Raw genomic sequence first — 14,719 nt, 5'->3', positions numbered from 1 at the left:
GTTTTCATATGTGTCTTAATACAATTGTAATGGTAAATTAATTTGCTCTGCCATGACATACAATCGCACCCTTTACTGTTTATATACTAATATATTGATTCATGAAAATCATATTTCCATTGTTATTTGCTGTTAATGATGTTGATCGAGTCGAATATTCCATAGCAAAGATATCACTATTTTAATATTTTTTTCTTGATATGAAATTGTATTTCTATAATTTACTGACTATATCCTATTCTTAAATCATAATCTACCTACTTTGAAACAAGCAAAACATTTCAGTTCTGTTTATAGTTGGTTATCTCCCCTTAGATCGTCTCTATATCGAAATATGGCGTTCTTGTTTGCGTATTGATATTTCATGTTTAACCTAAAACACCACACCAGGCCCTTAATGTTCAAAGTACAACAACTTAGACAAACACCGAATCAACATTCAAAATTTTTATTTCCGCAAAAAAAAAAAAAATGTTATCAACAATAGCACGTAGTCATATGGGGCACCAGAAAATGTTTTCCATCTTGACCGTTGCTCTCACTTCTCATTGACATCAATGGTAATCACCGACAGAAGTTACTTAACAATACTTCTATACACACTGTCTGTGGCAGTGATCCAGCTGCAGCTTTTAGCAAAATGAAAACTGAGATAATATTTCCAAATCTTTAAAAAAAAAAGAAAAAAAAAAAAAACTTGAATTCGAAAATTTACTGACACGTTTGTCGCTAAGAGCTTCATCTAACATCAAATGGAATGTTACAACTTCTGGTACCAAGGAACCGAGAGTGAAATTATATATCCCATAGATCCACGTATCTTTTCATTTGAATAATGATCCACTGATATCAGTCATGATATTTTCACATTCATTCAAAATGTTGACCAGATAAAGACATAGAATATCGAATATTAGTACCTTGATTTATATAAACAAACAGTTTAGTATAAAACTCTTATACATAACAGATATTAACATCTAAGGACAGATATATATTTACAACAAAAATACTTCATTTTCTTCACTTAGTGCTTAGATTTAACAAGTTTGACAAAATATTATCTTTGTGACATGGCTGACTTTTTGAAGCAATTCTTAGCACTACACACGTTCGAAAACTACAATTCAACACACATTCTTACTGATAAACTATATATATACGCTTACATTTAGTTATTCAATGACCCACTCTTCAAATCTACCGATAACATTCACGTCATATAATACTAAAATTATTGGCACATTGTCCATCCCTCCACAGTGTAGTTTGAACTATCAATATAATTCGGAAATAATACTTCACTCTGTATTCCTCCTCTCCTCACACCTCTAACCCATAAAGTTATTGTCATTTAAAAATCATACAGCGTCCAAGCCTTTAAACTATATACATTTCTGATACCTTTTAAAGGATATGAATCCAATATTCAATATTTAAACAATAAAAGAAATTGATATAATTTAGATATAACATTGACTGTTTAATGTGCTTTTCTCTAAATGATAAAAAAATAGGATATTTAGTCTTTCCGAAACGATTGTATTTCTTTTTCCATTTTATCAATTCGTAAACTTAACTTAAACTCAAATACCAAAATTCTTACAAACTCTCACAACAATTTATCTTCATGTGTACTTAACTGATCATTAATTTTGATGACATATATAAGTATCACTCACACCATGGTGTTCCAAACAAATGTCCATGAGAATATTTTGTCTTCAATTTCTACGCCCTATTAAGCAAACCGCCATTTAAAACGCAATGCTGCGCATTCGGAGCGGTCACAAGAAGCGGAATGCTATATAGACCAAAACACTTAACAAGCAAATTGCTTGAAGAATACTGTGTATGAGGACAAATATCCTTAATGCTTAAGACAACTTCACAGATCTCTCGCCTGTCCTCTCTTTCCTCATCTGAATGGTTTTTGAAGAAATAACTTTTCGGTCCGATGCCAAACCCAAGAATGCCATAAAATCTATGAACATTGTGGTGATGTTGAAACGCAGTCCATACTCACTAGTGGCATAGTCCTGTGGAAACACATGATGGTAGTTATGAAATCCCTCCCCAGCAGCACTGAACACCACAGCGAGATTATTAGCTGGGTTTATCGTCTTGTCATAGGGTCTAGAGCCCCACATATGGGCGGCACTGTTCACGAGCCACGTGGCATTTAACACTAAAGTGTAACGAAGGATGGAAGCAAGGTAAAACGAGTTCCACAAAGTCTCCCCCCAGAAGTACCAAGGTACAATAGTCGGCACGATAAAACACATCAACAACACAGACAGCTTATAAAACCTGAAATAGAAAACACATGTAATCAGTTGGCCATTTGATGTCATTTTATCAAAACTGTCAACAACAACAACAAAAGTATTATCAGAATTTTATGCGTACATTCGTTAACCCAAACGAAACCAGATTGAGAATGGAATTGAGTAAAGGTGGGATACGTAGTATTCAATAGCGACCAAATACTTGAAGTATCAGTTGCTCAATGCAATACTAATAATCAGTTATGATTTCGTATAAAAAATACCAAGAAAATACTAACACGTCAACATTATTATAATCCAAACTCAAATACCATAAAACCTGGGCAAAATATGTACAAAAAGAATGAATTCTGCGAGTTTGATACAGCATGTTTTTTTTGTAAATAACAACTGTTTGTTGACAGCATTAGCATTTAATAAACTGTTAGATACGTGTATTGGGGGAAATATATCTTTTTATAATTCTCAAAAAATTATAATACTTAGACATAGCTCGTAAGAAGTCGGTTTCTAATTACGGCTTCTTCTGCATGTACTATAAAGTAGTCAAGTGTAATTTATTTGTTTATTTATTTAATTACTGACAATAACGTGTAATCAATTAACTTAATATTTATTTATCTATTTATTTACTAAATGAAGTAAAGTAAAGGCACCTTTTTTGTATCATCACGACTGGGTCTTCGTACAAGTCTTTAAGGCTGATTTGTTTGCCCTTGGCGATGACTTTCGGGTGTTTCTTGACCAGCAGCCATCCAATGTGAGCGAAGAAAAATCCACGTGTAGCGTTATGAGGATCAGCATCCGTCTCTGAAAATTTGTGGTGGACTCTGTGATCTCGTACCCAGTCGAAAATGTCATTCTGGAATGAAATGTATACAGGTCTCAGTATGAATCATTCACCTCGATGGTCATCGACAACTTCAATAAACTGCATCAATACTAAATGATTAAAGCACGACTTCTGAAATTGTTTCTGTTACAATCAGACAAACAAGGATAAAATACCAGAACTCTTAGCCCTGTTACCAATTGCAGTTCAAATGTACAGTATTTTTTATTTTTGCCTTTGAAACATAAACAAACACATCAAAGACAACACCAATCATTTTAAAAGAATCTTACTACAAACTCAAATTCGATGAAAATATGGTAAAATATGATCAAAAGAAAAAAAATACACGGAATAACACCAGGTGCTCAGGAAGAGTAAGCGTCATCTGCTTCGTCGACGTCACCCGAAATATCATTTATGTCATGTTCTCAAATGAGAACAAGGTATTCAGAAATGAAACTGCCAGGCAAACCAAGGAGTATCAAATACGCCCGATTTCATATCGCAAAATGAAATAGAACACACCACTATGAGATCACTATGACTACCGTGAAACTTCCCCATAATCTGAATAATGTGTTTAGGCTTTGAACCTAATATCTCTTATACGTCTTACTATATATTGTTGCCTGATGGTAATACAGGTTTCCATAAAAATTAATAGTTGTCTAAATCCAAGCTGGTAATCCCTCTTAACAAACATATTTTTCATATTGATTTGATATCAAGTACAGACATTGAGCCGTCACTTCAAATGTTGATCCAGTTACAATTATATGTAACACAGCAGCACCCAGCTTTGTCAGGATCGAAATAACTCGAATGCCGTACAGTGTTATGGAATACGCAAATGTATTGCTTTCATCATATAGGGGATGCAGATATCTGATGCAGATAACCTCACTCTGTAGCAAATCAATACTTGCACAAGTGCACATCCACTCAAGTGGATGTTATACGCTAAAGAACGCTGTCTACAGACGAAATTTGTTACCACGACAAATAACAAACACACATCGGAATATACCTGTTTTATAAACGATGAATTTTAGAAATGTAATATTTAGTGCTATAAGGACTGAGGCGGATATTTTGTATCAATGTTTATTACTATAAGACCACTTGGCAGTGTTGTTTACCTGAAGCGTTGTATATGCTTCCCTTAAATATTGTTTATTTGTGGTGTAACTTATCTACTGTGATATTTAGCTCTAGTGGCTTACCTTTGCGCTGCTTATTATGAATGTTGTTTACCTGCGATGTTGCTTACCTGTGAAATTACTAACCTTCAGTGTTGTTTACATTTGCTATTGCTTACATAAAGTGGTATTTCACTGGGTTTAGGATTACATGTAGTTTGTTTACCTTTGCTTGCTTGGCTTTGCTTACATTCGGCGTGGTGTTCTCACGTGTTTTCGTAAGAGTGAAACTTGTCACAAGATTGTTTACATGCAGCGTTGCTTACCTTCAGTGTTGCTTGCATGTAACGTTGTTTACCTATCGAGGTGCTCATCTGGACAAGTGTTTATCTTAAATAATATTTCCCTATTGTCTTCTTACCTGTAGAGCTGCCGACTGAAAGAAAGCCAATAACACACGGAGTGGTGCTTTAGCCTTGTAAGACCGATGTGACCAGAGTCTGTGGGCGCCAGCTGTCACCCCAACTGCAGCTATCATGTAGTATACTATGGCTGAAATAACAAAAAACACAAATACATTCACATATGTATAATTGCCAACATGTCTGAAAATACCCATGGTGTTGAGAGCATTTGCTAGATATGTCCAAATACTGAATGGTGATTATTAATGATTTTATTTAATGTAGTAAGTGATGTAATTTCTTAAGGATTTTTTAGTGAAAAATGCTAAAAGGTCTCGAAAAGAGGTAAGTGCACTACAGGAAAGATGCTGGAAGAATAAATTACTGTAGCATAAGAAACACGTACTAAAGTGTCAAAAAGTCACCAAAAAGACGGTGATAATACAATTAATATTCAATAAAGTCACCGTAAAGACATACATCAACAACACCTTATTAGAGATACTAGAGCCCGATAGTATATCAAACTGTATAATGTAGCTGTTTCGTCCTTTTAGGACTCGTCAGCGATGTCAATGCCTGAAAATTTGAAACCAATGAGGCGACCAAATGATAATCAAAATGTGTTGAAATGAATGTCATTAGAAACCAGCTGAGCAGATGCATTAAAACCTTGCATCCCGTAAATTTCGTAATTTTCATCATTGAATGATTTCAAACGAAGGCTAAGTACATGTTTATACTCCGATGAAACATGTCACCGATACTATGACGTCAAACCAAAGACGCTAAACAAAAATATTATTGAAGGATCATTTTGTATTTAGCTGTGATTAGAGGTGTTTGGTAGGGGAGGGAGGTATGCATTTTCCAATTCTTACGACACCTAAATTGCGAAACGGTCCCATAAGTATATCTTTTGGCATCGCTAGTACTGATATCACTTCACAAAACGGTTTTCATCTGCTGGTGCACAAGATGGCGTCGAAATAACTTTAGAGTTCTAAAATAAATTTGTAAAGTTGTAAAGATACGGTTTATATAGTTTTCAGAGAATCATGCTCTTTTCCTCTATAACTGTAGTTACATATTTCCGAAAGCTGCAGATCTTGTCGTTTATTTATTTTGCATACAGCCTGTATACTACCAATAACAAAATCTTAAAATGACTCGTGTTTCCATTCATATGTAGCAAAACCCAATGCATAACGATCGGGTATTCTTTAGATTAAATTATGAAGAGAAGGTATTTTGATATAAAAAGTCTGAAAGGCAGAGGAACTTTAAGACATACACAAAATACTGTAAAATACTACATTATCGTGGGGCTCAAAATTTCATGGTTTTCCAAAAATACACATTTTCCTTGACACGTGGCTTCCTTGATATATATAAATCTTTATCACAAAATTCGCTAGTGCTATAATCAATGTAAACTTTTATCTGTCTATCATTACGTGGAATTATAAATTCGTGGATTTAGCAGACCAAAGAATTGAACGAAAATATATCCGCAATGAAATGTTAATTTTACAGTATAAGGTCGATCTCGAAAAAGAATGAAATAACGTCAACCGTGTTTTCTTGCTGATAACTAAATTACATGAATCAAAATCTTAACTTTTTTCTCTCATTTCATTTCCATTAACATTAAAAATAGATTTTCTAATAAAACCTGCACTTTAAAGAAAAATCCCTTTGCCGTTCATTACCAGTTTTGTGTGGCTGTGTACAAGGTAAAATCTGAATGGGTTATTGAAAAGCAACTATTTAAAACATGACCTATGGAGGTGTTCAGTGAGCTGTTTAGCAAACTGTATGTATCTGCCATAGCCTCAAGTCGTTAAAATTAGCTAAAGTTGTTTCCTTAGAATCGATCATACACAGATGATATTGCTGACGTCACACACGCACGAACGTGACTTGTATGACGTCTTTCCTCTAGAGTCAAATTAATCGTAATTTGTTGGAAATCCTGAGCCCATGATGAGATCGAAATTGTCCAAAATAGAGACTGCTGATTCTAGGCTGTGACAAACCGGACAGTCCAAGGTTGTGTGTGGGAGGATGTAATGTAATAGTAACTCCAAATTAGCCAAGTTAATATAAATCGTGAGCATACCAAAGCCCAAAAAAAGCGCTCAAGTCTACTGAGTTAACACTGGTTTTATAGAGACAATGTAAAAACGGATCAATACACATGAAAAGACGTAGCAAAATGACAGTGGACAGAATAGTAAAAAGATGCCTTCTGTACGGACAGGTTGTATATGATCGACATAAAAAGTGATATTTTGTTCTTTCCAATGACTCTACCCCCCCCCCCCCCCCCCACACACACACACCCTTCCCCCCTTCCCATCCACCGCTCCTTTCCTTTCCCAATAAAAACACGTTTGCTTGGATGTAGAAGGTTTGTTCTTGATATTATCATGTTGAAAAAATCTGCAACGATGCAGAACTAGTCGGCCTTAACAACCATGCAGTGGAATAAAGCAGCACGTGACAAGATTTATTTTTTTAACTTACACCATGCCCACGTGAGAGGTTTTGATCGAGGAATCAACGTCAAGGAATACAAAGCTGCTAGATGAAGTATTGTAAATATCACAACATTTCTCCAGACGATTTTCGATGGCGGATTGTCCTCGTTCACTTCTTCAGGTTTCACTACATCATCAAGGCCAAGCTGATCCACGTCCTCTTTGCACGTGGATTCACTTTCTGATTCCAGATTTCTTGACGCCATGGCAATCTTCTACGGTAATTTACTGTAAGTACAAAGATAAAGTTCAGCGCTTAGCAAAGATCTAGTTAGGCAATTAGTATACACAGCTTACAATCGATGAAAGAAGCCATTTCCACCATACGGAAATCATTGTGTCTTACTCAAAACCATTGGCCTGTCTTACATATTGATGAAGTGTCGTCTGCCTAAGGCCTGCAGCCAAAATAGTAATCTTATTTTGTCATAGAAACTGATGTAGAATACTCCCTAGCATGCTTTTTTTTGTTCCATTGCCAATCCTCTTCTCTGAATCGGCAATACATACAAATACCAAAAACATAAAACTATCAATTGTTTTGTATCCGGAAACATTGAATCCGAGCATCAAATAGCTGGTTATGTGGATGAAATATAGCACTTTGTAAATGGTTTTCCGCATAATAGATGTTCATCCTTTGTCATGGTACATCAGGGTGTCTGGCCGCCACAAGGTCGATCACAGAACGTCGGTGTCATTTTCCAGAACAGAGTAACAGTTTTAACGAAGTACTTGGCGTAACCATAAACAAGGAAATCGATTTTAACACTAAACAAATAACCTGAATTATAATCAAGATCAGAAAAAATGACATACACCAAATATGGTAATGTCCACTTGTCCTCTGGCGAATTGTCTGTGTTGTCCAGCAATACAATCCTGTTGATCATGTGATGTAATGCTAGCACAGCAATACAATTATAGATGTATCAATTTCGGCATTTCACATGTAATAATATTACGTGAGGGAATTGCGAACTGAAGGATAGGCCGAATGGTAATCGAATTCGTGATCTCGTGATTCACGTATTTTAAGTCATTAGTCTCATTTGTGGTAAATAGTACAGATACCATATTACGATCCTTAATCAATAACGTACTTCAACGTGTTTTATTGCAGTCTGTCTTCTTTACATGCAAGTAAAGCCTGTAATTCTCCTGTTGCCATGGAAACGAAATTTCTGTGTGTCTGGCTCTGTTAGGATGTTTTTACAATTGGTCTGAGGTTGTTTCTGAGATAGTTAAACATTTTAAACCGTTCTCAATCAGCTGTAGGAGATGGCACACCGGAAACTCCTTTAACGAACGTGTAATAATTGATATCTCGTGTGTTTTAGCATTTTATCATTCAGACAGACCATGAAATGTATTGATCATACGCAGATGTGATGACAAATTGCAGTGTAGTTGCAGTGATTGGTTTCAGGTTATTTCATTTCCGCCATTTGGACATGTTGGACGTCGACATCTTATTCAGAATATGTTTAGTGAATTGGCAGGAAATTGTTAAATCGTTCCAAAAGCAATAGACAAAAATGAAATAATAATAAAAGGAGGTTATGTTAAGCAGATCGAATTAATGATACATTCTATCTTTATGTGACGTGAAGTTTCTATTTGGCAACAGAACTTCGTGATAGAAACACATGATACATCCGTGACAAATGATTGTTTGGTGTGGACTAATTGGATGAAAAAAATGATTAAATGGTGATAATTCTTGTGTAACGAAAGACGCCATGTTTGTTCCGGGGACTTCCTAGAGACCTTTCCCACCAGTCTGTCTTAACAGGAACTATCGAATGTATGTTTACTATGTTTGATGTTGGGGTAAAATGAAACTTACTTTTCTTAAGTCACATAATTCAATATGCGTTTGTTATGCCTCAGCCTAGGAGGGATCTTTGCAGTAAAAACTAGGTTACTTCGAATTATTCTCTCTTTCTATCGAATTTTGATATCGGACAGACGTCTAACTTATCTCGTGCTAAACCCAAATTCTTGATCTTCTTCGGCAGATTTACATAAACAACCTATTATTATAGGTAAGTAGAATTTACACAAATCGAATCTGTATGGATCTCTACTGGCACGTGAAAAAAGTCGAAATGTCATCTCTAAAGGTTTCATCTATCTAAAAATTGCGGGTACTAATAGTGATAACATTTATTATCAAAAGTTGAAATATAATGAATTGTCAAAGCACAAATGGATTGGTCAGAAGGATAATTTGAAACTTAAAGATACGATCTTTAAATCAACATGAAATCTCATAAGGAATTTTAGATAGCTTTTAGGTAGATACCTGATGACGTAAACACAGTTTTATTTTAACGAAATTCAATTAAAAAATTCGCAAATTTATAAATCGATATGACAAGTTTGATACGGTATCTCATTCAAAGTACATACGTGTATTTCATCTCAAATATCATTTTTACGTTTAAGTTTGTGTGTACCCTTTATTTATTTATTTATCTATTTATTTAGGTATTTATTTTTTAAATGCTTTATTTCTTCCCAAAGAAATCTGAATTACCGTTTCTTCCGAGGTTCTTTGCTATATAAATTTGCATGTATTAGGGATAAACTCATAAAACCTTCGATTTCATGGTCATATCCGTTTAGATGTAAACATACATATATAAACTATATCAGAAGTATGGCTTTAATAAACAGATGACACGAAGGATTGAACAGAAATATTTACAGATACCGCCCATCACACAAGCATCAGGAACATGATTGCATACTACACCAGCAGCATTCGATGTCGATTTCACGATGACGTCGCCCTAATATATTTAGAATGACGACACTGATTTCCTTGTTCTATTCTACTTACCTTATATTTAAACAATATGACATCCCGTTGGATGAAACCATATGCCCATACACATGTCTTTGTAATGTCTTGAGTGTAGGAAACCCTGTGCTTCGGCAGACCTAAACTTGTTAGTCCTTGCCACGCATTTGTATATGACACATAGTATTAGGCACAAGGAAACACGAACACGCTTCAGACACACGTGTCGATATGGGGATGCTGTTACCGCCTATCTCCTTATATGGAATGGTCATTTTGTGAGAAGGATGAGCTGTGGTTTAATTTTGAAAATTATTCACACGAAATGATTTGAAGTTGATTATTCCGTAGAATTATTTTAGTCTCGAGCATTAGTATGTTTTTTTTCTTTCCATTTTCGGAAAGAAGGTAACGGTTTCCGTTTTGCTTATTACACAGTCAATGTTACGAACTATTAACTATGAAACGATCCCAGTATGTATAAAAAGCACCACATGAAATGAAATGGTCTTATTTATGAATAAATGGGCATAGTATATAACAAAATGGGCATCATATAATCAATCTGATGAAATTGACATCATATACAATGAAATGGGTATCATATATGATGAAACGTGTATCATATAACTAGGACGATGAAATGGACATCTTATATAATGAAACGTGCATCATATGATAAAGATGTTGAAATGGACATCATAAACAATGAAACGTGCATCATATTATCAAGATGATGAAATGGACAACATAAACAATGAAATGAGCATCATATCTAATGAAACGGGCATCATATGATCATGATGATGAAATGGACATCATATAATCAAGATGGTGAAAAGGACATCACATAAAATGAAATGGACATCATATGATAAAAATGATGAAATGGACATCATAAACAATGAAATGGGCATCATATGATAAAGATGATGAAATGGACATCATATTATCAAGATGATCAAATGGACATCACATAAAATGAAATGGACATCATATGATAAAGATAATGAAATGGACATCATAAACAATGAAATGGGCATCATATCTAATGAAACGGGCATCATTTGATAAAGATGATGAAATTGTCATCATATTATCAAGATGATCAAATGGACATCACATAAAATGAAATGGACATCATATGATAAAGATAATGAAATGGACATCATAAACAATGAAATGGGCATCATATCTAATGAAACGGGCATCATTTGATAAAGATGATGAAATGGTCATCATATTATCAAGATGATCAAATGGACATCACATATAATGAAATGGACATCATATAATCAATATGAAATGGACATCATATAATCAAGATGATAAAATGGACATCATAAACAATGAAATTGGCATCATACATAATGAAACGGGCATTATATATAATGAAGCAGGCATCATATGATAAAGATGATTATCAAACGGACATCATATAACCAAGATGATGAAATGAATACCATAACCAATGAAACGGGCATCACATGATAAAGATGATGAAATGGGCATCATATTATCAAGATGATAAAATGGACATCACATATAATGAAATGGACATCATATCATCAAGACGATAAAAATGACATCATATAATCAAAATGATAAGATGGACATCACATTTAATGAAATGGACATCATATGATAAAAATGATGAAATGGACATCATATAATCAAGATGTTGAAATGGACATCATAAACAATGAAATGGGTATCATATGATCAGGATGATGAAATGTACATCTTATATAATGAAGCGGGCATCATATACTCAAGATGATGAAATGGACATCATATACAATGAAATGTGCATCATTTATAATGAAACGGGCATCATTTAATCATAATGATGAATGGCCATCACACACGATGAAATACATGATCACATATGACAAAATGATATCCTGATCAAGAGAAGCCCCGGGTATGATAAATACTATATATATATACTGAACGACAGAGTGGCCATTTTCATATGATGAAATATCCACCAGTAGCCCCGAGTAATAAGTTCACCACAACGTATTTATATCTCATAAATGCATCCATTTTAAACAACATTTTAATCCTTCGTTCAGAAAGTTCAATGATCCGATGAATTAAAATTGTCTAATTGTCGCATTGAAATAACTATACTTGCTTCTAAACGCAAAAATGAAAGATAAACAATAATATAGAGACTAGCTTCCCTAATTTGATTCGACCTTCCATGACCTTGATATCTATTCCGACCCAGTGCCATTTTATTTACAAGAAGTACAACGATCGATAATATACACTACGCTGATTTACATGGATCTATTTATACTTGTATATGCGTTTTAACTTGCGCTGTCGGACTAGCATTCACTTGTAGTGCGATTCAAGAAAGTCCGTTTATAAATAGAAATGATAATAAATGACGTCATCATTGACTGGAAATTTCAAAAACATCATGTGCAATGAATTACAAGTTTTTATCTCTAAATATAGTTCTGCAGCACATAATTTGTAGAAATATTTCATTGCGTGTTATAAATCTGATGAAACTGGTCTAGGAGGCAAAAGCGTTGACTATCAAAAGAGTTTATCTAAAATGAATGATGGCAAAGCCATGTTGAGCCAATCCTATTTAAAATGCAGGTCGTAATTCTCGCTCCGATATTCTCCTCATTTGGATCTGACATCATCCCATAAAAAGTCCTTTGCTGGTGACCTTTGCGTCCTTGGTACTTCACAAAAGGCGAATGGACTTTATGACAATTTAATCTTTAGCAAGGCATTTTACCACATTTGAATTGATCTAATGAAAATTCAGATATGTTGTGATGAAATGACTTAATACTTAAATAATTTCTGTCCCGAGCCAAAATGCAGCTACTGACCATGGTATCTATTTATCCTGCAACACTGATTGAAAATCAGACCATCAAAACTTCAACGGTTTTGTTATCCAATCTCTGTTTACCTGACGTTGACGTTAAGCTTGATTTTTTCCGGATGGCGTACGCCAAAATAATTGCTCCGCGCAGAAAAATAGTGCCGAACATCAACGGATGTAAGAGCTATTTTATTAATTTCCGTAAATTCACTTGTTCATAACAACACATAAAGTCGCTTATTTCAAGTTATTTTTATTGTTAGACGTAATTTTAAAGTAAATTCTGAAAGTACTTCAGTCGAACTAACGCACGTGCTGAACACAGAAAATATGTATGTAGCAAGTGTATTCCGACAATAGCAGTGCCAGTTGCAGAAGACATGTATTAAAATGGTCACTGATATTGTAAAGATGGTAACTACGCTGATTTTCAATAGTATGTAAATACAAAAATAAGAAAATAAGAAGCTCTACTGTTTCCGATAGCGTGTGAATTCCATAAATCATTGCTGATGTTTTTACTAGGAACATATTTTGAAACTTGCTTTCTTCCCATAAATGTCGTATGTGATCGGAGTCCTTGGAATTTAAATAGTTGATTTTTGCTTCAATAAGTTCTCATAAAAAATAAAATTGAATAATAGAAAACCTAATTCAGTTTTAAAAAAAACATTCCAGAATCTGACGACACCCAATACTAATGATGTTTTGTCAGAATCCGTCTTTTTAAGAATACTAGTATTTCGTATAGTACAATCACATTCGCGCAACCTGCATATTTCAGACGTAGTAACAATACAAATAACAGATGTTGCAACCTACAACATTTTAAACTTTCTACAGTCAGTATATGAATCAGCATTTATCTAGGATAATATCAAAATACATTAGAATATGTTTTTTTTTGTATTCCCGTATAAATCAAGTACAGAGGCTTTGCACAAAAGTACCAATCCCAATGATCCCTATAAACATTTACAGATATAACTACAGACAGTGGGATGGGATGTTCTTCCAATCCTCTGTGTAATAAATTGACTGTAATATTTATCAACATTTACTATTCTCTGTACTCTATACATTGTACCATTACAAGTACAACACTTAACAGCACATGATACAGCCCTTTAATCGTAAAACTCAAATTTAGATAATAATGATATTTTTTTGTTTATATCATTTTAACAATACTCACCTTTTAAAAAAACACACGAAGAAACAACGGTATATTGAGTGATCATAACTCAATAATTTACATAGATTTTTCAGATACTACAAAAAGAAAACAGGATTGCTTACCTTGGTGTGAATTTCTTGAGTATTGTATAAATAATTTGTCGAGAACGTAGCGGATGCAGATAGTAAGAATACCACCACGTGTCCTTGTTTATTACAAGTGGGGTGACCGAGAACAGCACCGCGTGTTTGTGAATCAGATGATGTGACCAGCCTTATTTGCATATTAAGTCAACCAATCAGAATGCAAGGAATATTTCGTCAGTCTTCATTTCTACTTTCGTTACTGTTCATCTAATATTAGATTATTGCCTTTTGTCGGAAACTTTCAGATCCGCAGACAAACTGTCTGGATTATGAATTAATGTGCAGAAACATCGACAGGACGCATCGAAGACTCTATGAACTAAATTTCTAAACATATCCTTTTTCGCTATGCTTTTTAGTATTGGTTTAGGTACAGGTGTACCCCCTCTGCTACTACCGGATTTGATTAAGCCTAGCTTCCCTAAATATTTTCACATTTTGGCCGGCTCAACACCAACAACGAAGATGTTTAAAATAAAAACACCGAACCAGCTCTATTGAAAAAATTACATTGTCCT

The 14,719-nt window shown here is 34.3% G+C and overlaps 1 protein-coding gene across 2 annotated transcripts; it reads right to left on the bottom strand.

Annotated features, from left to right (window-relative positions):
- Positions 1-1,877: 1,877 nt before the first annotated feature.
- LOC132557285 (stearoyl-CoA desaturase 5-like) lies at positions 1,878-14,257 on the bottom strand. Of its 2 annotated transcripts, none has more exons than XM_060221771.1 (5): positions 14,178-14,257; positions 7,196-7,437; positions 4,684-4,814; positions 2,945-3,150; positions 1,878-2,310 (listed from the first exon to the last, which is right to left on the bottom strand). In XM_060221771.1, the coding sequence occupies exons 2-5, from the start codon at positions 7,413-7,415 to the stop codon at positions 1,878-1,880; spliced, it is 990 nt and encodes a 329-aa protein (XP_060077754.1). In that variant the 5' UTR covers positions 7,416-7,437; positions 14,178-14,257. The 2 variants fall into 2 exon arrangements, with proteins under 2 accessions (XP_060077754.1, XP_060077755.1); XM_060221772.1 differs by lacking the exon at positions 14,178-14,257 and adding an exon at positions 10,058-10,084.
- Between the last annotated feature and the right edge of the window lie 462 nt (positions 14,258-14,719).

Source organism: Ylistrum balloti, unplaced genomic scaffold, assembly GCF_031769215.1.
Source record: "Ylistrum balloti isolate Yb309-2 unplaced genomic scaffold, AGI_CSIRO_Ybal_v1 Utg370654, whole genome shotgun sequence".
NCBI classification, from domain to species: Eukaryota; Metazoa; Mollusca; class Bivalvia; order Pectinida; family Pectinidae; genus Ylistrum; species Ylistrum balloti.
This window is presented reverse-complemented; position numbering and strand designations above follow the sequence as displayed.

Bases quoted from the DNA above. Each gene is read 5' to 3' on its own strand.
- LOC132557285 (XM_060221771.1), bottom strand. From the start codon at position 7,415: ATGGCGTCAAGAAATCTGGAATCAGAAAGTGAATCCACGTGCAAAGAG. The intron at 4,815-7,195 runs GTAAGTTAAAAA...TTGTTATTTCAG, and splicing joins ACCTCTCACGTGGGCATGGT to CCATAGTATACTACATGATA. The intron at 3,151-4,683 runs GTAAGAAGACAA...ATTTCATTCCAG, and splicing joins TTCAGTCGGCAGCTCTACAG to AATGACATTTTCGACTGGGT.